Below are 24865 nucleotides of genomic sequence, written 5' to 3'. Positions count from 1 at the left end.
TGAGCTTGGCTGATTAGGGAATAATGACAGTTTTGTCTCCTTGCCTTGCTTTTTTTTCTTTTGATAAAAAAAGATGACTGAAGATATAAGCAGCGACGTTCGAAATGGCCTGAGAGAAAAATGGGAATCTGAAATGAGAAAGCCGTGACAATTATGTGTTGTTCAAAGAGAGCTGGCACTGTTTGCCAATGTGGTGGGACACCAGCAACGAATTTCCTCCCCGGCAAAACAGTAGCATCCATATCGGATGAAGTGTTTACCCTGACAGTTTTCAGCCCGGACACAGAGAGGGTCCCGCCACAGTGATTAATGCACTGCCATGCCGCCATGGTGGAGGATGTCTCTCGGCGGTCTCCTTCCCCTTTCCAGTACTCCTCCCTGATATTTCACTAATGTGACTCGACAATGAAGAGATGGATTGTGATCATTATGCTGCTCTCAAAGAGTAATGTCACTTCCCGGCATGATCCAGCCAGCTTCTAATTCAGCTACTGCTGTGGGTAGCATATGAGCAGTGGCAGTGCATATTGTTACTGTACATACAAGTGGCTACAGCTGTGTTAGCAGTGACATTTCTGAATCACCTCCTCCTGCTGTTATCTCAAACTCCCGAAGCCCCGTTTGCATATTTAGCGTTGAATACAGGATGGCTCTTTCTACAGAGGAACTTGACACTGGAAGTATTATCATGCCCAAACAATGCCTCTCACCTTAACACTTTGCAGGCTATATCACAATTTCTCCGGTACTCCCTGTACAAATAAAGCTGCGAGGGTCATTCATTTGTTTTCCCTGGCTCCAAGTCCTTAACAGCTAGGTTGATTTGTTTATCTGAATGTGTTTAGCCCTCAGCCCCAATCTTCTGAGAGAAAAATAGGTTTAGCATTTAAATTGGTTGATCTACCGCACGTTTGCTAAACCTGTTTTTGAAGCATTACATTGATGAAAAGCTAATCCCTTTCGGGTGTGCGACCTTATCTGACTAAACACCTGACAATGAGATTCTATTGTCACTCTGAGAACACAAAGATTATCTCAATGTGTACTTATGTTTCTGCGGTGAGTGACCTCTTCTGTTAAGTGCTGCCTGGAAGTTAGCTTGCTGCAAGTAGGCTATGATTTGCAGCCAGAAATTCTTGAGACTAGGACATGTTTTTGACTGCAGGCTGGTAAATGACAGGGGATACTTCAAAGTATTTCTAACTCCTTAGTCCTCAGGAAGTTGTACACCGCTGTAGGCTTGTCTGCCAAACGTCTGCTACAGTAAGTCCTTGGTGTCAGTCAATGTCCAGACCTGAGTGAAGAGACTGCGTTAGCATACTAGCTTTCAAAACTAATCCCAGAATCTCCTGTATGCATTTCTCTTCTACTTATTTTCACACCTACTGATCCTCTAGTTTCACACTCCCATTGTATTTTTAGCCAGACATTTAGTCAATATCCCTGCCTATGAATATGTAAGAGACAATGTGGCCTTCACCTGAATGTGGCAGATGTGATTTCTAACTAAATCATAGGGATTACATTATTGACAGTGTCTTGAATAAACATCAGGATGAGGTCGAATTTCATCGTCGTTCGTTATTTGCACAGCGTCCCTACCATGTTGAGGATATAAAGCAAGCAGAGCATATCTTACCTGTGTTGAACGATTATTTTATCTGATACAATTTGCATAATTCAACGTTAACAGACCGTGTTATAATTTTAGCCCTGACAAGGAGAAAAGGATACTGTTGTGTGATTAGCTGTGGTATCAGATTGTGTCCAGCATTACAGATTGGCTGTGAAGTACATGTATTGACTGTCTGGCTTGCATTTTAGTCCAGATTTGTTATCGTCTTTTTTGCAACATGGCAACAGCTTCCTTCAAGAATATTAAAGCACAGATTGTATGAGTTGTGTATCCTGGCATGATCCCGCCTCCTAAACTGGAATGGAGCTCTATGGTCAAGAAAAACGTTATATTGATATACAGAAAAGACACCTTGTACAAATATTGACCACAGTCCATTGTGTATTATGGCTGAAATATGAAACTGGGAACAAGTGTGACTACAGACTGTGGTGCCAACTGTTTGTATGCGGCTGTATCAATAATCCTTGTACATTTCAAACTGGTAAAGATACAGAATACAGTGTATCATACAATATTCATTGTAGACAGGCAACTTTACCAGCTGCTGCCTTTTCATAAACTAACAACATATGGTTTCAGGAAGCCATATGCTTCCCGCTGCCGCCTTTTCTCTCAGATTTCACTTCTCAGTTTCCATTGTCAGTCTCGTCTTGGCTTATTATGATCCTAATTCTGATGGATGTATTCCAGTGTGAAATGACTTAGCCGGGTGTGAACGTGAACCATCCTTTGCCTCCTACGGCTGCCATTTGGTATGCGGGAGGAAAAATCACAGGGACCATCAGAGGAGACATGAGAAAGCTTGTGTGTTGACGACGCACTTCCCTTATCTAATTGGGGCAAAGTAAACATGATTAGACCCAAGCTGAAGGACGATCAGCGTCTTCCACCGCAGAGACGTTTCACAGTCATGCACGTTCTGCTGCGTGCGTTGTTGAGAAGAAGCCAACAGACAGTTTGACAACATTATCAAGCTGCTGGTTCAACTAAAAATGCAACTGCAAAACTGTTTTTTGTTGTGTTGTTTTTCATGAAGACTATTTCTAAAACAATCCAACAATTACCTCTTATTCAATTTATTAAAAAAAAATGTAGTATTTTGTTAACATTAGCCCCCATGTTGAACATAAGGATAACAGCTAATTCAGACAACTGAAACAACTTGGTGGTAGGTTTAGGTAGTTGGAAAATGTTACGACTGGAGCACACAAAAACTGATAGGACCCAAATGCACGACTCCAGACAAAAGATGATTTCCAAAAAGGTTTTTACTGTGGTGATAAGCAAGGTAATCCATTCTCAAGGTTCAAAAACGATCTGGAACTTGGCACAGGGAACACACAGAATATATACACATACAAGGGACACCACAGGTGCAAACAATGAGGGCGGGGCAGGTAATCAGGTTAGTGAACATACTGACAAGGTAGGAGTCGAACTACCTAAAATGAGAAAGGAAATAACAAAATAAAACAGGAAATGGCACACACGGACTTGACAATATCATCTAAGAGAAATAATATGAACAAATCTGACGAGACACCACAGAAAGATCCTAATCATGGTTCAAACTAGGCAGATATAGTAGGTATGGTTGTCAGAAACAGACAAAGGGGTTTTTCAACGATGGGACATAAATCCTGCTTTCTATTTGCACAGTCAAGTCAATCACCTTTTACACTGAAATATCCACCCAGATCTCTACACAGCTTCCTGCTTTGACACTACAGTATATACACATGGCTGATGTTACCATGGGGCAGATCAGCTCTTTGTGTAACTTGTAAGTATAAAGAAATGTGCAACTTACACCATCATTTGGTTAAGACAGCCCTACTATAGTTCAATACAATCTGAAATAAACTCTTAGGTTGACCAATCATAACAGAGCCGGCCAGCTAACCAATCAGAGCAGACTGGGCTGTCGTTTCAGACATAAATCACTTTTTGGAAATGAAAGCATGTAAAGATGTCGCAGTAGATTCACAAAATACAAATATGTTCCTGAAAATTAGGTCCACTTAAAATAACAGTTTCCAGCATGGATATATGGGCTTAAACTGATAAAACAAGGACAACACAGATGTTATATAACATAACAACTATATACACATTGTATAATTAGTATGTAAGAAGTGTCTATACAGTATACTGTGTGTATTTTTGTAGGAATATATAATAAGAGCCATAGCCTTTGTTGCAATTATATCTAGGTCATCTTTGATTATCCTTAGTGAATGTGGTTATAACAAAACTCAACGGTTCAGGGATAATCTATTCATTTGAATACTGTGAAAACTGTGCAAATATGGCATTGCTGTTCACAGGTGTTGTGTAATCAAAAGATCCAGATGCATCCCTGAGAAAGTATCTTCAATTTATTTCCATCATTCTGTAACTTTTTCCACATAATCGACCACCAGAAGTGATGAATGCCGTTCTGATCTGTAATCACGAAGCACAATGTCTGATAATTATTCTTGATTTAAATGCCCAAGGTGAGCAATGAGCGAGCTCCTCTGTGTTGAACATTTCCTTCCTTTCACTCGAGTCATGACAGATTCACAACATGTACCAGGCAGCACAGAACAAAATTTGATGCAGTTCAGATGTAGAGGCGTGAGAGAGGTGCTAATTGATGCCTGCTGTGGCACGAAGCGCAAATTGCACAGTTTACAAGTACAGCAACCAAACTGCAGATATGCACAGCCCTGTTGAATCATATGAAGTGGCAAAATAGAGAATCTGCACAGGGAAGCATAATGGATGCTGTCGACAAATGGCTGCTACCTGTGCCCTGCTAAATGTCGCTCTTACAATGTTAACACCATTGTGGTCATGTCAGAGGAACAAACACACATTCACCTAAGCTCAATTATCTGGGCAATGCATCTACATATAGTTGTTGTTTTGTAAAAAAAGTAAAGCATCATTTAATATCATATACTGAAGCTGCAGAGGAGATATATGCAGATTCATTTCCATTGTGGAGAGGCAAAACTTGCCTCACAGGTTTATTATTATACTATACACTCATCAAAGCCATTAAATAGCAATAATTGAATTTGTAACCATTAGCCTAAATGATTTGTTGTACTACTTACGCTATTAGGTGCAGTAAAAATACATTTTGCATATCAAACATTTAGTTACTGTTCTTCCAGAGTGAGTCACAATAAGTAGGCATTTTACAATTCAGTGTCTTGCACTGTAAAAAAAGATTTAGCTGTTGAACTTTCGACATTATTTGGAGAGGAATTCTAATGTATAAACCAGTCAACTATAGGAAACGGGGATCGGTGGGCTGTGCGTTTGCATGATGAAGTTGTGCTCCCCGGTCTCTTTTATTTTCATAAATATTCAGTATATTTATGATGTGCTTTTAAAAAGCACAGCAGGTTTTATGATGCTTTGCTCTTAGCAAGGAGTAAGCAGTCGGAGAGATGCACAGCCAAACATTGCCAATGTCTTTTCTTCCTTTGTTCCTTTCAATGGAGCATATTTGAGAAAGAAAAATACTGACAATGTGTCATTATATGAGATTATACTTTCAACAAAGGGTACAAAATTGAGTAAAATGTGTTTTATTGTCCTGTTCTTGAACTGCAAAGTTAAAGTGTTAGAAATTACTTTTTCTGTTGTAAAATTAACTGAGATGGAACCAGTAGACAAAAGAGGGACATCTTTTCAAGAGGTTCAAATCGCTGTAGCACTATAAAAGAAAGTGCAATTTAAAAGTCTTCTGAGTAGAAAGTAGTTTTCATTATTGCAGACAATACAGATTGTTTGTCTGTTCCTGTGTATGCTGACATTTCAACATAGTAATAGAGAAATCTCTTAAGACATATTGTTAGCCATGCTTGCATTGTGGTTCTAGCGATTGCAATGTTGGACGTATGGAATCCAACTTTGGTCCAGACTGAAAGTGTTTACTGGATTGCATTTGAAATATTTTTGTGGAAATGTAAGGCTCCCAGGGGTCATGTATCGTAATGGCTTTGGTGACACTTCCCTTAGTGCCACCAGCAGGTTGACATTTGTGATTCTTTAAGATAACATTTCTCGACAGCTACTGAATGGATCACATGACATTTGGTATGATATCCATGCCCCCCTTTAGGATGAATTGTAATATGTGTGGTAATCCTTAAAGTTTTAAAGCTAATGACATTGCCATCAGCCTCAACTGTACTTTGTGTTTTAGGTTAACTTCCGAATGTTAATTAGAACTTTTATTTTGGTTCCTGCTTTTTATGACGGTTGCCTGATCATTATGACTAATCGTGAAACAAATTGCAAAGCACAGCTACTCTATTATATTTACTGTTGTTTGCCGTGTATATTATTATCAAACTGTGGAAACCTTCAAGGCTTGCTCTTAGATCATTTCTCTGTGGTGCCAAATAGTTCTTAAATAAGATATACTGTTACTCTTTCAAACCAGCTATTTGTTGTAACACTTTGACACCTAATGAATATAAAGTGTTTCTCAACTAGGTTGCAAATGTGAGGCGGGTGGGGTGGAGGTTGTTGTAATACAGTGCTTGATAAATGGATGTTATCTGACTTGCTGAGGTGGAAAATACCCTTAACCCTTGAGAAATCCGATGAACTAGATTTAAGGAATTGCATCGACCACGTGTCATGGGGGTGATTTGGATAGAGGACTTGGCATGTAAGATTAAACCATAATAGATCCTCACTTTTACATCTGATATGCTTTGATACTCACTGATCAAAGGTTTGTGTCTCTGTTTGCATATACATTATATATTTAAATCTGGATTACATGCATACACGCTCATTACAAACATGAACAAAGACACCTTTAAATATGCGACAAAAATAGAAATGCTGCTATTATAAGCCCCGTCTTATCACCCACACATTTCTTCCCCACCAGTTTCCTTTTTCAACAGATTTGGCCATATTTTAGCTTAGCTTCACATCACATGTGGTTATTTCTCTGAGCTTTCCTTTGTTCTCTGTGTGTGTTCCTGCAATTCTTTCTAAAGCAGCCTCTGGAGAGACAGCTGTGGAGGTATGTATGAGTTGGATGCCTCCTTGACAACACCTTGGAGGTAAAAATCAATGTCTGCCAAACAAAGTGAAATGTTAGGCTGTAGACGAAACATGACAGATGAGGCTTAGGGTGGTATTTTCTAGGGTGAATGAAGACCGGAACGCAGGCAAGCCTGTCTTCTGTTGTCAAGAAAAGTGGCATTAGAGAGATTTTGAAGGACAGTACATCTGACTTCTCTGACTACTTGTATTATTGATCAACTGGCTGTAGTTATGTGAGAGAGCCAGTCTGGGAAGGAATGAGGCTGTAGTTTAAAATGAACAACGACTGCATGGCAGATTACATTTTAAAGGATAGTTTCACTAATGAATTGTAATGCACATCCACTCAAGAGACCTTTCCTTCAACAGGGGTCGTAGACAAGTACAATCATCTTGATTAGAGTTGATTGGGCAGAAAAAAAAGTCTTTATTTCATAGGATGACCAAAATTCTTGTTGAAAGCTTAAACTGCTTATAAGTCAAGTGGCCATGACTGAAATATCGTACGCTCTCAATCTCAGTGCACACAGAGTTTGAGGTACTACCCAGTTTCCTAGCTTGGCACATTAGTGGGGAAACACTGTGTTGCTACCTCATGCATGATCAGTCTTCAAGACTCCAGCGGTGACCTCAGCTCAGAGCCGTGGGCCATATCATGTTGCTGATTGAGCATGCAGCAAGCCTCAGAGGGCACGCAGGTTGCATCTTCTTGCAGAGAGAAACAGACGGTGTTCTGACGGGAAAAATCTGAAACATCAGTTGTGCTAGAAGGCTTTTCTTCACTGAGCTTTAAAGTGTGTGCGTCCGTGCATGGACTGTGTATCCAAACAAGTGCCTATTGGGGATATTGACATTAGACATCACTATAATGCAGTTGTTGGTGAGCAGTAGAAGAATTACCAATGATTCGTCCTATTATTATGTTCGCCTCGTGCTCTGCTCTGTGGCCAAGAGTAATGCAACAGTGGGGTATCAATTCATAGCCTTGGCCTCAGGAAAGCTCTTTGGAAAGCAGAGGGATTTTCTGCCTGTGTGCTTTAGCTCATGCTCTGGAGCCAGACACTGCAAGCAATGTTGGCTTAGAGAAGTATATGTGGGAATGTCTGGAGGAGTGAGTTAGGAGGAGATATAGAAAACCTACATGTTTTCCTTTTTCATTGCAGTTGTAGAAGAAACAACTGCAATACTAAATAATGTGTCTGGAACTCAGGCTTAATGTATTTGGTTGCATGTATGTAGCAGCGGTAAGACATTCTGTTTCATGCTGATCTTTATATTGGTAATGCTGTACTGTGTTCAGTGGTTATTTGTATTGATTTTGGAGGTCATTGTTACACTGTGATTTATAAACAAGCTTGTTATCAGATTTTAAAAGAGAAACTGATTCATAGTTTTAGAGGGTGTCGTTTTTCTCATACTGATATTCTGAACAATCTGTGTTGTTGTATTTGCTGTAAAGTGTCTCTACTGTAGGCTATTTTTATTATATGTACAGCACTTTGGCTCGACCAAAAATCGTTTATAAATGTGCTATATAAATAAAACTTGATTTGATTTGATTTGATAGTCAATCAAATCACCCAGACAAATGGCAATAATCAAATCGGTTTTTTTCTTTTTCATAATAACTTCATATTTTTGGATTTCAACTATCTTTTTCCAAAAGCTTAAACAACAAATATAGATATACAGATGAATTGTTACATTAATAGTAGATAGAAAGCCAAGATCAGTAGGTCTGCTCGTTTGGTTCAATTTCGGAGTATGTCTGTTTACTTAAACTCAAGCCAACATCTGCATGTTTCATTTCAACACAGCATCGTTTAAATGTGATTGTTTATTTTTTTTGGACATTTTTAAAGCATTGCCTTGATGCCTTCTGTTTGTTTGTGATAAAACATAATTATTGTCTGGGTCTCCTGTGGGGTTTTAATCTTAAAAGAGTCTTACGTATATGGTGGTAATAGATAATAGAACTCAGCAGGAACTTTATTTCCTTGTGAAAAGCCTTGTTTGAAAACATCAACCTCTTGGGAATAGTATATAGGTTTATGCTATTTGTGTATTCAATGTGGTTAGAAAGATATACACTGAATACATCTCTTGCTCCTCAAATTGTCTCACAGTTGAGACGGAAATTAGTCATCTGTGCAAGTGGAGTGCATCCAGTTGAGAACCATATGCCAACAATTAATCAGGAAAAGATAGGCTTTCCTATTTTTGGATGGATTCTGTTTCCTTTGTCTAGGTTCCCAACAAATCTGCACAGGAAATGCAATTATAATCGCCATTGGAAGAGACTGTGCCACTAGAACCATGAGTGGTTTGTTTTTTTACTGCAACTATTTTCTCAAGTGATTGGGGAAGCAAGCTGGAAATGAATGAGGAGGCTCATGAATAGTTCTCCAGAAAAAAACGTCACATTTCTATGACCCCTGAAATGATGTATTTTCCCTGCAATTATTATTTCAAATCGATATTGCTTTAGTGGCTCAAGGTTCAGAAAAAAACAGGAAGACAGTGTTTTGTTATTCATTCACACACAGCAGTGGGAGATAAATGGATTTAGATCCTTCGGCTTTGAATGTTATAAAGCTTCGCTGAAGTTTTCCAAGACCACCCTAACCAAGGTTTCATTTTGGCCCCCATCAGTCGTCCACTATCCCATCTACTGGCTGTTATAGAAGGCACAAGCCATTCAAACCACCAGAGCAATTTCGATGGAGTGAATGAATGACTACTCTGAAGGCCAGTTCAGTTCAAACACACACAGGAGAAAGATTGAGACGTTCAGCTTCTTTTCACGAGAACTCCTACACAATCTTTCAAAACAGACTCACAACAGAGTGCTGTGCTGAGGCACATTTGGATGAGACCATGCCTCTCCAGTGTCTCTATTTGCTCTGTCCTTGTTGGTGATTTGTTTATATTATACAGTTTGGGATATTGTATAGCCTACTGCCTTTTAACACGATCATAAAGGATGATGCAGTGACAGGAAGTGGCAGGTCCCTGCAGATCAAGTGTGTGTCGTCAACATTAGTGTTTGCAAAATAAAATGTATGCCATAGTGGTTCATTATGCTGAGAGATATACAGTGACATGGTGATTAAAGCTATGTTGCTATGTGTATGGGTCATTTTAAGATATAAACATTTAAACATAATGTTTTGTAGCATGTCTCTGTAACGTGTATCAAGTCTTTTCAGACACAGGCAGCTGTTTCAATGAAAAAAAACCTGATAAACCCACTTGTTATTTTATCACATAGTCAAAAACATTACTCATTTGTGGACTGACACTGACACAATATAAAGCCTTGGTTGCCAAATGGTCAAACTGGTGCTTGGACAATGAATATACTTCTTGATATTTAAAAGAAAGGCTTGATGAGCCCCTTTGTAACACAAAACAAGCATAAAAGTGTTTCAGAAAAGTGAGGACTGGCACATTTCCCTGTGGACTGTGTTAGGAAAATACAGTGAGCCTGTCAGAACAAGACTGTGGAAACTGCACTGCCTGGGCGGAAGTTAGAAACAGTAGCTTTTTTCTGAGGTGTGAACACAGTCTCTCTGGACAAACAATGAAGCCAAAGCAGTCCACACATGAATAAATACAACAAAGTGTTTTGTCAGCAGGCTAATTGTCAAAGCAGCTTTTGAAAAGGAGTGTAATTGCTATGTAATCGGAGAGCTGTCAGAAATAACTGCTAAGCAGTCATCATCTGTATGATGATCTGCCATCTGTAGCAATGTCTGGGTTAGAGAGAGAGGGATGGACAAACGGCGATGAAAATCTGCTTATATTCACAATCAGCCTCAGGGTTTAACTTTGTATTTACAAATCATACATTTTGGATGTATAGGATTTGCAAATGTGAGTTGATGAATGCCCACTATCTAACCGAGTAGACGCACTTTATGTATAACCTTTTTCTATAATGCAATAATTATGTAATCCCAGAAATATTGGTTACATCCTGGTTCCGCTGCAGAGGAAAAAGCTTAAAAGAAATGTCTGTCTTTGATCAGATAGAAAGTAAGGAAAGAGAGGGTATGGCTGGGAGAGAACTGGAGGTACTCTGGCAGGAAATATGATGGAATTCACACAGCTTCTTTATCAAAACCCCAAGCCACTGAAAATTGCCAACTCTCTTTGCAGAGTAAATCTCCGAAACTCACCAAGGGCAAGGTTGTTCAAATGGACCTGAATTCTAGCAGGTACATCCCCTCCCTTAAACACCACCACCACTATCCCACTGCCAGGGCCCCTCAATAAGAAGCTACTGTCTGTTTTTCTACTAAAGAAAGACTGCAACTGCCCCCAGCCAGCCACCAGAGCTGTGCCGAGGTGGAAAGGAAACCGAGTGTTGATGAGGGTGAATTTATTGATTTGACATATATAAACATCCACCTGGTCCAAATGGCATGTTCTACCATATAATTAATCCATTATTCATTCCATATAAATTCAAACAGGGGTCTTTTAAGGGTTCTCTGGTTTGGTTTTACTACGCCTATGTTCTTTCTGAAATTCAAGGTTTGCAGAGCAGAGGTGCTGCATTTTGAATATTCCTTTATAAAGATACATATGTTATGCTATAAAAAAGCTATGGCCTCTCTGAGTTCTGTGATCTATTTTGATGGAATTCTTATGATACAAATACCCTCCAATTGTCATATTGGTGAAGGGCAGGCCAGTCAAAGCAAATGCCCTTTCAGTTCCATTAGCAGTTGAATCAGTCTCTTAATGGAGAGTAAAATGGCACAAGACCTTTTGCATTACTTACACAATGAATATGAAAAGGCTTTCACCAAGCTTGCCAAGCTTAGTGAGTGCAAAACGGCTTTTAATTGTGTCTCGGCTCAGTACTGGAATATTGTGCGCAGTACTCAAGGCTTGTCAGTGCTTTCATCAAAAAACTATATTTTCAAAGGAGTGAGCATCATAGATTCCTAATAGACCTCAAAATCCAAATGGGATCAAAAAGTTAAACAAGAATGTGTTGAAATGTGAACTTGGTTTACATATAGTGATAGCCTCTGACACAGCTCTTTAAATAGGAAGAATGTTATCAACAGACAAGCCCTAAGAATTTTAGTATTTACTATATCAGATCTGGTTTCTAAGTACACCAACATGTGTGGGGTTGTTCTCCTCCTCATGGACATGTTTGCTTCACTGAATACAGCCCATTGCACATTACTATTATTTTTAGACTGAAAACTGAAAATAAAATGCAACTACAACAAAGCTCTACTCCGGGAGGTGATCTGTAAAAACACCCAATGCTTCATAAAACATGGTTTGATAGATATTGCAAGCATCATTAAGAAGGGAATGAGTCTGTCGTTTCACCGCTGGCATGCAGTATTAATCACAAAGGTCTTTTAAAGCATGTTGCTGATGGAGATGATGACAAGCTGACGTTGAAGAATTATGCAAAGGACGCATCCTTCTTGATCTGATTTCAAAGCAGAACTCCATAAACCACACAGCTGTTTCATCTGCCTTCTCACTCAGTGAGCCTGCACTTTAAAAAGCCAGCTTCATTCCCAATGTGTCCCGATGGAACATAATGCCAAACTTTCTTAAAGGCTCGTTGTTTATTTATTTTTATTTTTTTAAAACACAGAATCCAACATGCTTGGCAGTGCATCATCTAATTCCCAGTAATGCAGTGCTAAAAACCCATATGTTAGCATGGGTTTGCCCCTGTATTTTTCAAAACCCTGACAGTGCACAGAGACGGCACGGAAACACTGCACTGCTGGTGCTACATTTTGCTCACAGAGTTACATGGAATCACCTACTGTGTGGAGGGACATTGAGAACACATTGAGGAAGCACATGGTTTCATATATTCTTCTGGGTTTATTCTCTAAATAAAAAATGACCCACATACAGTCTAGACGACTTAGTTAAACAGTTGTGATATGAAATGGAGCATACAATTAAAATGGTGATTCTAATATAAAAATTCAAACCTGTGAAGTCAGTTCTCACAAGATGGGTTGAAGCAGAGAGAAATCGTAAACAAGCCTCTTTTTAAAAAATCCAACCGTTGCACCATTTGATCTTTAACCCAACATACATTAAGACTAAGGGGATGAGAAGATCCTTTAAGTTTGAAACATGTTTGCATAATTAATCACTCAAAATCCACAAGGAGTCAGATTGCAGATCTTAATACTTAAAAGTGCATAACTTGGTGTTCGGTAATAACTCAAAAGTTAAAGTGACCGGTGTAGAGGAAACTTCTGTGTAGCTATGCAGTGGGAGTCACCGACTCAGGAAGGAGACACGGTAGGAGCAGTAGCTTTGATGTCAAACACTGGTGGTTTATTTGGAGTTACGGCCGGAGGATTCACATCACAAGTCCAAGAGTCAGAGGTTCTGACTTCACGGTAGAGTTGCCACGTAAATTCTGGAGAGCCTCTCTCTTGCCAGCCCATCTAACTGGTTTCGCAGAGAGTAAACAACATATTTGAGGAGATAGCCTAAACAGTGTGGGAACACTGAGCTACTTGCGTCGGACACTTATGACCTCGAAGATTTCACCTTGGAGTCCACAAATACAGAGAAGGAAGTGTCCCAGTGTACCCACAACACAGACCATCTGTGACCCAGTATTGACCGGTCACAGAATGGGAACAATAACATTATTGGCTAAGCAGCCTGTGTCCTTAAAGAAGGTAAACAGACATCAAGGTTTGTCCTGTATGTCACATCTTGGCGTCTATGACAATTATTTCCATAACAACCGGTAAAGTTACCACTCAGACTTTTGTGTGCTCATAAATTAAGAGGTGAGTGGGTGTGTTTGTTGAACCATACGGTAATGTAGAAATCAAATAAAATCAAGTTTTATTTATATAGCACATTTATAAACGATTTTTGGTCGAGCCAAAGTGCTGTACATATAATCAAATTAGCCTACAGTAGAGACACTTTACAGCAAATACAACAGCACAGATTGTTCAGAATATCAGTATGAGAAAAACGACACCCTCTGTCCTTAGACCCTCACATCGTACAAGGAAAAACTTCCAGAGAAAACCCACAGTTTGAGGGGAACATGGGAGAAACCTCAGGGAGAGCAACAGAGGAGGGATCCCTCTCCCAGGACGGACAGACGTGCAATAGATGCCGTGTGTAAATCGAAGAGATAATACATTTTACAGCATAGAATGCCATTTTAGATGTGTTCTCACAGCTGTTACTTTCTTCATTATGGATCTAGACAAACGGCTGAACTTTGGCATATTCCTATCACATATATATATAAGAATAACACAAACAATGTACATTTTTTGGTAATTTGAAATGTATATTTAAACAACATCCCATACATTCTCGCATGTTCAAAGAGAGACAATGCACTTATTGTAACATAGCAACCTGTCTTGCTGTTCACATAGCTCTGCCCTTTTAACCCTCTGAGGATAAAGACAAACCCTCTTTGTTTTTATGTGTTTCTTGTGTTTTTGTCAAATTAACTGTACATTCTTTGTGTTAGAAAGACGTAAATAGTATATACACTTGCTCTATGCACTTTTGTTTCTTTAGCTTTAAGTGAAACACTGTTTCAATTTGTTGTAAATCGGCGAACTCAAACGCAGCATTTCAAGTGGCAGACTTCATATTCCCCCATAAGCTTTGTGTGCTTTTTTGCAAAGTATGCACACAGTTGGTTTGATTCAGTTTGTGGGGTTTAATGTTCCCTTGGTTCATTGTGGGATTATGCAGTCAGATTTGCTGCATGTCAAATCCTTCGCCTTTTTTGAAGGTTTTGGGGGATTTGGTGTTTTGTGTAATGCTCAGCATGTGCTTCACCTAAAAACACACTTTATTTCCTGTTACAGTTCAGGTATGCCTTTCATCAGAAATTAACTCAAGATTGACCATAAAGAGAGAGTTGACGTATTGAAACTCATCTCTGTGCTTGCTGTGCCGGCACAATTCCCATCAACCATAATGCCCCTGCACTACATATATTTATATGACTGCTGCATTTTATACTCTCAATTGAAGGGCTGCCGCAACAGGAAAACCTGCAAACCAAACAAGGGCAATCAAGATGTTGACTTGCACTATATGCCAATAGATCGATATGTAGACATGAAGATAAATGGATACCAATTTGGCCAATTTCAGTCGTGCATCTTTATTTGTAAGGTGTGAAGGGAAGGTGTATTGTTTACAAATAATGAATGTTTCATATGTGGGTGGGATAATAGGATGATGTCGGTACAGGATAAACAAAGACAGCAGTTTGTCATACGTTTGAAGAGCATGTTGCAGTTAATTCAACTAAAATGTCATGTCATGTTCTTGTTATGGTCTTTAAAGGGGCCCTATTAAGCTCATGTTCAGGTTTCATAATTATTCGGTGCCTCTATTGTGCTTTAAGGTTAAAAAATGTGTGGAAGAAACTCTCACTCTTTTTGATTTTAAGAATATACAGTTCTAAAAAGAATATGTTCTGCCCGTGAACATTCCCCTTACCTCTGTGATATAACATCTGCCGGTCCTCTCTTCTTCATTTCCCACTGCCCCCCTCATTGACATTGCACCGTTACATCAGTGTGTGCTGATTATATGAAAAAGGCTTTTGCTTGAAAGTGAAGTGGCGCTGTCTGCTGCAGGCTCTTACAGTGGAATAAGGCCCTGAGGTGAAGTAAAACTGGATGGTGCTGGTAGATAATCCACATTTCTATTAGCCTACTTTTAGCTCTTTTTTAATGGGGCTCTCAGTCTAGACCAGGAGATGAGTGGGATGCCTTTTGCGGTGCTATCATGTCATGTTATCTTGTGTTTTTCATACTGCAGTTGTTGATCAGAATTGACTTTGAAGAAGGTAATATGGGTTGATGAGGGCTCATATTTAAGTGGGTAATGGATCATTAATTCATGTTTGATTTGCCTTCTGCACCGGCATCATGCAATTTTGTTATCCCTGAATCAGATCCACACTGCTCGTGTTTTATCACTTGTCCATCTGTCTGTTGATAAATCTGTCTGTCTATTTCTATGCAGATGAAACAGACAATATTCAAATGTATTTTGTTATAAAACAAATGAAAAAAATCCATGCCAGCAATCACTCAAAGAAATGATTGGCACGACCTGCCCCTGCTAAACCTTATTACAGCTTGTGGTGAAGGGTTTTACTCTTGATAAACATTCTTACTGCAATTTTTGTTAAATTACACTTGTGATGTATTATTTCCTCAGAGAAAAAATCCTCAGGCGTACCAAGAGCCTGCATGCATAGTAGCCTGAAGATTTTTACTCTACAGGGATAGAAAGTATTTCCTAGTTTCTGAATGGCATTCATGTTACAATTCTTTTTGCACTTTTTAACCCTTAGATGCACGAGTGACTGGACCCTACATGCTTCCATAAGTGGGTCAAAAAGGACCCGTATTAGAATAATATGTGTTTTTATGCCATTTTTGTCATTTTGGTTAAGAAAAATCACTTGTATAATATTTAGTATTATATTATATATATTTAATTTTTCACTATTTATAATTTTAGACTTTTTTTTTACATTACATAGAAAATGCATGCGGGTCATTTTTGACCCACTTATGGAAGCTTGGGGTAGTAATACAAAAACTACAATTTCTTAAAATGTAAATACAAAATTAGAATGGCATGATATCCAAAACATGTTTTTTGAGGAATAGCTGGAATATGAAATGATAAAAAAAAGTAATTACAAAGATACTTCAAGAAAACCACCTCACCGGGTCAAAAAATACCCACTTATGCAAATAAGGGTTAATACATGACTCATTTACCGTCATTGCACATCTTGTTTTATGCATAGGAGGACAGGTACATGGACAAGGACAACAACTTGCATGGTTATTAAAGGCTCTTGTTTAAAAACAACGACTAGTGTCCTTTCAATTAAGTTGTTCTGTCACGCTAATAGCACAGAGCAGATTTTTATCCATGGCTTAAAGCCCACAAGGTCCTTACGCATGGTTGAGGAAGCAAAGGTTAAAGCATGCACCAGAACTGACCTCCAGCGTTTGTATGCTCTACATTTATCTCCTTAAGGCCTTGTAAAAATTCATGCTGTCCATGCAAAAACAACAGCTCTTAAAAGACGCAACTCTCAGCTTTCTCAATCTTCTCCGAGCCTCTCAAAGGCAAGAAAGACGATACTCATTTGGCGCTCATTGGAGCAAATCAGAATTGTCAGCAGTGTGGGTTTTTACCTTTTTAAACGGAGAAGATGGATAGATAATCACCACATGCCATTCTGGGGGCCAATTACACAGCTTTGTGTGAAATTGGAAAACCTGTTCTCTCAGAGCTCTAATGGATGTTCTGGTCATTAGTTATTTGAGAGTCTTCTCTGGCTGTAATCAAACGTGAAACATCGCGTTAAGCGCCCATAAAAGAACAGCTGCCTCTCTAAGTGACCTTCTGTTTAAGAGAACCCAACTGTCAAGCCGTGTGGCGTTTTGCGACAATTATTATGTGTGTCGCCATAAAATCAGCTCTTATTTCTCCTCTTTTTGCAGTGGTTGCATCTAATTTTAATGTCTTGCTCTTGGTTGTATTTACTTTTCTGGGTCTGTTGGCTGGCTGTGTGCTATCATATGTTATTCACAAGGTAGATGCATAGTTTAGCCATCTGCTGTCTATGAGATATATACAATCTCTTGACTGTGGGTTTAATTTTAAGTGAAAAACAAATGATTGAACTTAAGGAACACAGAAACCATTTTGCTGATGTTTCTATCCCTCTGTTTCACTTCAGGTGACCATATTTCTTGCCAGCAAGGCCCGCCTCCTCTGCCACCTGCCCCGCCCCCACACAAGCAGCATCCGTCCATCACGTCCCTGAGTCGAAGCTCACTGGCCAATCAGAGGAGCCCGAGCCCGCCGCCATCAGCCGGCCTGGCGACCGACTTGCAGAGTACGGCGGAATGCGTCCAGCTGCAGGACAGCTGGGTCCTGGGCAGCAATGTGGCCCTGGAGAGCAGGTGAGAGACCCCAATGGCCTACACCAGCGTGGAATATTCATCTCCAGGTGTTATCATGAGGCCACTTCTACTGACTCAGAAAACACAATGATGTGAAATAAATGAGTGGCGGCCAAGTTGCTGTTTGAAATGTTCATTTTAATTTCATGTCAGTTAAAGTTTCATTATAATTTTGCATTTTAATTTTGATTGGGCTCCATAAGGAACCACTAGCTATAATTACATTTTACACACACACATGCACACACGCGCACACACACACACACACACACACACACACACACACACACACACACACACACACACACACACACACACACACACACACACACACATACACACACACATACATGTTTTACATTTTTTTTTTAAGATATTGGCCCATACCCAAAAAACTCAGTCGTGATTGTACCAGTTTTTTTTTCTTGACAGAGATAAATTACAGCTTTATAATAATGCTTGTTCTTTTGTGGCTATACTGTACCACACCTTTATCGCTTGTACAGCATACTAAGGTTTTAGGGTTCACACAGTAGTTATCACACATCATTGGCTGGAGGAAGTTCGGTATTAAATAGTGTGAACCTCAGCACATGTTAATACCTAGCAGTGACCCTTCTTGCTGTTTTCTGAAAAGAAACGCTGGAAAACTCAGCATACAAACTTGTATTCCACATCAGAGCGTGTGAGTGGAGTGGAGCACAAGGAATTTGGTAGGAGCGAATAAAAATAAAAGTTGGAGCATCGCCTGATCTCCCGCTGCATCACACTCAAATTTCACTCTGGTGCCTCGCGCTCACAACATGATTTCTACAACCATCAAACTGCTACTGTTTAAAACACTTAGGATGATTTTATTAATGTTTTTAATGCTACCCCTCTAAAAATAGGTATACGAAAAAAAGACAATTTGCTCCAGGATTTTTAGATAATTAAATTTGGCAGATTGCAGGCATATTTTAAGGACTACACCTCATCAGGATAAATTATCATGACTAGAATTGTGCATGCCATAATAAAATCCCCACTGAGTTTGACAAACATCACTTTTTGTACCTCTTTTGACAATACTTTTTTCACAGTCGTATCACTTAATTGTGAGTGAATACAATTAAGGGCTGATTACTAAATGAGATCTACCTGCAGTCTATGGCAGAGGATGAGTAGAATGAACTATGTGCATATCAGAGAGCTTGCTAGTTCAAGTCAGGGAGGCTATAACTTCACAAAGAACTTTGTAAGGGCATTGTCGGTTATATCTGAATTTGCTGTGTGAAATACTACTTTGTCATAAGAGCTACTGCCAAGTGTTCCTCCTGAAACATCAGTTACATCTCTCTTAATCAGCCCGCTCAAACTACCCTGGCTAATGAAGTGTGGTACATTGCGCTCTGACTCAATATGGCCTCGAGTAGATGATTGCATTCTAGCCTGATATTTCTTTGGCACAGCGTACCCTTTCTGAGGCTCGGTTTAATGTAAACTTTGCATTTCAATAGTGGCAGCATAAAGCAACAACCTCTTATGATCCGACTGAATGAATTGGGATATGAATTGACAGTTTAACTTTCTACGGAAGACGTGGTGATTGAATACTAACCGTGCAATGACCTTGAGCTGTCTTAGCTGTATCGACAGAACAGTATGTGCGCACCTATCATCAGAGGCATAAATCACTATCACCACAGAGGACTCTAAATCAAGTGCTTGTCAGTGGGTGGGAACTGAGGGCCGTTGCAAACCAACAGGGCAAAAAAGGGAAGACCCGGTTCACCACGTAATTGCAGATGTCAAGAAAAACACTAGGTTGGGAAATGTAAACAGAAGCTCCAGAAAGTATTTATTAGGAAGCCTTCAGGGGGGTTTTTCCAGCACATAGTGGCCTCAGGTACAGTAGTACCACAGGGATGTGAATCTCTTTTAAATCCTCCACATTGACATGGATTTAATTTCTTACGCAGCAAGGGTGTCACATGTGCAGTCAGTAAATTATTCTCTACTAGACACTTGATTAAAAAAAGTGTCAAATATAAATCCCAGTGTTATAATCTTGGTTAATATATTTCCTTTGACATGACCTCCTTGAAAATAAAGCACTCCGTTGACAGCATTAGCTACTTTTACAGCAATTAGCAGTAATTAATGATGTGTGTGCAACCTCCCATAAAAGTGCTAGTCTTCATGAGTGTGCTAATTTGACTCAATACCAACTAGCTTTCACTGTGAGTAGCTTTCAGTGTTCTTTAAAATGAGTGAAGTGCTGCACTCAGGAACTTCCACTGTCACTACTGTTCATTCTTTTATTCTGATTGAATAAAGTCACTGATCTCACTGTGATCATACTGTCAGAACTGTGTTAAGACATCCAAGTTTGATTTTGGCTCATTTACTCTCAGAGTTTAAAAATATAAAGCATAATACCGACAAGTAAAGCCGTCTTTTACAACTCGGAAAAACACTTTAAGTCGTACTTCAGTAATAAAAATGACGAGTCAATACTTGTTTGTACTGTAACATTATTGCATTGCAATTCTGAAGAACATTTACAGGGACCAAGAGATATCCTGTTTTTTATCACCATTAACAAATACAAGGTTTGCACTTCAGCTGATTCTATGAAATTATTCTACTTCAGCTTTGACTCTGCTTTGTTCTTACCAATACCACTCCATTCAAATGGCTCAATTAGTCGGCAACAGAGCAGTGATGCTTGCTGCTCGTTGCTATTCTCAAGTGCATTAGAGACAATCAGATCTTTAAAGTGTGTGGACTACTTTTAATAAACCCCTCAGGTATCCCTTACTAACCACTTGGATTCACTGAAATAGTTTTTTGAGATATTTTCAATTAGAAGTATTCCATTGAATTTCATTATGAAATGAATTGCCATTTCCCCCCCACGAGACCAATGCACATTCACGGTAATTATTCTTGAGCAGTGCTTAATCCTTTGTTTAAGATCGACTTTACCAGTATGTGTGAAATAAGTATTTTTTACACCCTTTATAGAGCAAAATATAAGCTGTATAATAAGTGCTCCACTGGATAAGATACAGGTACGCTCTTACATATGTATGCCCTTTATAGCCTACTTCAGCATTTCTTTCCCTCTTATAGATTCAATGAGATTCTGCCAGTGAAGTCCTTATGACATTTCAGATTCTTCAGAGCCTTTTTGAAGACCTACCCAGCCACACGTTGCAGTTATAAATGTGCTGCCAATCCCCGTTGGATTCATGCGTCAAGGGAATCCTTTTGTGAAATTAAATGATGTCTCGGCTCTAAAATCCTCATGTGGTGCAGTGTCCCACAGACAGTACCTTTTCCTGGAATTGTTCTCTGGGGTGAAAAAAATAATAGCAGAGGTAATCTAAGTAGGATTGTGTGTCTTTGTGTGTGTCTGTGTAGTTGTTTGTGTGGGGTGTCCATGACAATCATGAGTCAGGCAGTCGTGCTTCACATCAAAGGTGGAAAATTTAACTTTTTTTCCCCACGCGAGTGATGGTGTTAGGATAGCGCACCAGGTCTGATTAGTCATGTGTAAGATACTGGCCAACTAGCCTTCTGGAATAGAAAGGAGCTCACAGCGATGGCTGGTTACCTGCCAAAATGGATGGTGGTGTAGACAAAGTGGTAATCCTCAAGATGTATTTGTTTCCTTTTTTTCTTGTGTGTGTTTTCCTTTTCATTTATTATGCCAACATATTTTAGTGCCAAGCACACATTTCATATGTATGTGGTGATTCCTGAGCTCTTCAATAGTTTCCTTTTATTATGAGCTACTGCATTAGCTGCGGCTGCTGCTGGCAATACAAAGGACATCTGGTCTTGATGCCAACATTAATTACACTGTAATCTGAGTTTTTTTATTTGAACTATATTATCATACTATATCTTAGATGTTTTATTTAAGTGTATTTGAAGTGTAGCCTACTAAGTATTATGTTCGTAACCTGTATTTAAATCAGGCTTTATAATGATTTGAATGACCGAGATCATGTAAGTGTATTTCAAGTGTACTATGTATTAATTTATTGAGCTGTACTTAATCAGGTTTTAAAATTGTTTGACTGATAGAGATCATGCAATGTTATTATTTGTTTATTGATTGTTATGAACCTGCCTGAGGACAGATGGAAATTAGCTATTAGCTATAATCTGGCATATTGCATCTCTTCTCTTTGCTAAGATTAATGTATTTGTATGCATGGTCCTTCAATAAATAAATAAATTTATATTTTTTTGTCAGCAAATGTAAAAGCTTACACGAAAAGATGATGGATAGGGATAGTGGACTAAATAGTGATATGCACAAAAAATGGTAAACATTACAAAAACCTACAGTTTACATACACTTCAACTAAATTGGCCATCAGGATTTAGCCCCGGAAAATCTCAGAAGGTAGACTCCAAAGATCATTTTAAATGTATGAACATGAGAGCTGAGCTCCACTTATGTCAAACTGAATCAATCTCGTTAAATATAAAAAATCCAATGTGCAAACAATCTGAGCACTCTGAGAGAGCGACTCAAGATGGCACCACGCTGATCTCCATGGGCAGGACGGCAAAGAAAAGCTTGTCGGGACTGAAATACTGTCGCCTGGGTGCCGAGCTGTACTAGAATAGCACCTGCTAGTAGGCCTCCTGTTGGGAGGGCAGGTGGCGATCTGGGGGAGAGCGATGGCGACGGCAGCGTGTGTGAAAACGAACCACCGCGACGCCGGACACATCTGTAGTCTTTTTTCAGCCACGGATGAAAGCCGTCGGATTTTTCCAGCTCTCACCTTGAAATGCTAATGCTAACACAGAACTTAAGCTAATAGGAAGATTACATATTCTAAGGGCTTCGATACTCATTGTTTCTAGTGTGCTCTCTCAACCTTTCAGCTCTTGCTTAGCCGTAGACAAATCCACCCACTCAATGTTTAGTCTTTTGTCCTCTGTGAGGATGTTTTCAAATGTCATCCCGATGACAAGCAATGTTGTGAGAGCAGAGGAGAGCTGGCTCGCTGCTGCTTTTGTGTTACATGCTTCTCAATGGGACAGACAGGCGCGCACACAAATGCACTGCGATCACAGACAGCCGGCCATTCATCTGCTCTCTTTCCCTCAGTCTCACACTCTTTTGATTGTCTCTTTTCCTTCTCTCTCCCTCACACTCAAAGCACACCACTTTGCTATCACAAGAGCTGGCTGGATTAGCATAGTAATGTGCCTTGTTGCATCACACTGGCTGTAATCAATTAGCCGGTCATCCACTGTGTATAGCTGCAGACATTTACACTGGTCTGCTGTTTGTTAATCATGTCCAACAGCATCATTTCCAGACTCCTCAGACTGCTATTAGGGGGAAAAAAGCCGACATGTAAAACATAAACAACATAATTACATAAAGGACAAATTAAATAAATCTCCAAAGCCGAATTTTCTGCCTATAAAGTTGGTACGGACAGATTTTAGTTTTACTTTACTCGTACAAAGCAAAAGTGATTTACAGTAAATGACTGCAGAATAGCTGAGTTTTAATGCCATATGTTTCTGGTAATAAATAATATGTGCTTTCAAGTTGTTCAAGTAACTACATTGTGAAAATACACTATTTAATGATTTATTGTATACAGTGTACATCTTTATTATACATGTTGCTGTTAACAGCGTGTCTCACTTTGCCCTTAATGTTTGTATGTTTTCAAATTAAACTCCCACATGTGTCTTTGATGTTGATGTAGTTCAGCCGTCTTTGACTTAAAGCCCATGAGAATGTTATGTACAAACACCGTTGCATAAATAAGATCCAGGTGGATTTAAGACCTTTTTATTTACAGGGAGAACTGTCGCCACATCATCTCAGCAACTTGCAATTGGTAGTCACCTTCCTCAAATAGACTACATACACACAAACATGAACTCACACCCTCACGTCCATTTCTGTCCACCTCATCAGATTGCATCCACTTACACTTAACTCCCGAGATAGCGCGGGCTGTTTGCCCATGTGTCTGACTACACGTCTGCCGCCTCCAACGTTGTGCAAGTTCTGACCTCAATTCTGCACATTAAGAATTATGCCGCAACAACAGTACAGATTGTTCCAGCTTGAAGAATCTGAACTTTTCCCGGCTTGCAGACGCCCCTCAGCATTGTCATTCCAGCGGTGTCATGCTGTAACCTTTAACTGGAATCTGTCCACAACATCACGTGTCAATCGGAGCATCAAGGAGCGAGACGATCCAAATCTGACATTTGTTCTTTTTGTCAAGAATTGATCAGAGCAGATTTTAGCTCAGATATATCCTCACAGGAGACAGGAGGTGGCTGGAGAATCAGTGTCAGGGCTGAAATACGAGCAATGCATTATGGTGTAGGTTTACGATGTGCCCTTTGTAAAACAAACCTGTTAAAACGATTTCACAAATATCGAATTACCACCTTCCCTGTGCATGTTTTTGGACGGCTAATATTGATAATTCTTCAGAAACAACATTTTGTCTAACTCAGAGAATACTAATGAAACAGTTTAAGCCATTTGGGCCATCGTTCCTATCAAATAATCAGGAAAACTGTGACGACTACTGTAAGTGCCATTACATGGATTGTCAGTGCTTAACTGCTCAGCTTTAGATTATGCACCCAATTAGCTTCTTTAGTACAGATTCACAGTCAGGATTAAAAAGCTGTTACAAAATGAACATAGAGGCTTCACAGTTGGCGCACAAATAATTGATGAGCAAACACTACTTTATCAATTTATTGGTTTATTTAAATATCTGGTGTCCATGGCAATCCCCTCCTCTGGGAATTGAAAAACGTTGGATAAGGCTTTTAGCAGAAATTACAGAGTACAAGAGCAAGAAAGTAGCCTTGCTTTTCCTGGCCACTTCGTTGCACTTAACCAAACTTTATGTAACCCCCAAATGTTCCAGTCAATATATTTCTGCGGGGCTGCTGGTAGTGCTCATTTTAAGAAATCAGGAACATCTTTCAAAAGTGGATACAAGTCCTAACATTTTCCTCCTAGGTAGTTCTTTTAAAAAGCCTGTAAGCCACTCACAATCCAAGAAGGCATCGATTTTCAAGAAAGCCACTAATAATGGCTTGGAATTGTGATTTCTTTCACTTGCCATATATTAATGCTCTTGGTGTTAAAACA

The 24865-nt window shown here is 39.3% G+C and overlaps 1 protein-coding gene across 8 annotated transcripts in view; it reads left to right on the top strand.

Moving 5' to 3' along the window:
• si:dkey-237h12.3 (teneurin-3) overlaps positions 1-24865 on the top strand; it is a 161536-nt gene that overhangs the window by 52258 nt on the left and 84413 nt on the right. For all 8 annotated transcript variants that reach the window (XM_034227608.1, XM_034227613.1, XM_034227612.1 and 5 more), the window contains one exon: positions 17487-17712. In XM_034227608.1, the coding sequence (XP_034083499.1) occupies positions 17487-17712 (226 nt within the window). The remainder of the gene's footprint in view (positions 1-17486; positions 17713-24865) is intronic.

The sequence above is a fragment of the Gymnodraco acuticeps genome, unplaced genomic scaffold (assembly GCF_902827175.1).
Source record: "Gymnodraco acuticeps unplaced genomic scaffold, fGymAcu1.1, whole genome shotgun sequence".
Lineage (NCBI taxonomy): Eukaryota > Metazoa > Chordata > Actinopteri > Perciformes > Bathydraconidae > Gymnodraco > Gymnodraco acuticeps.
The sequence above is the reverse complement of the archived record's forward strand: the minus strand, read 5'-3'. Positions and strand labels throughout refer to the sequence as shown.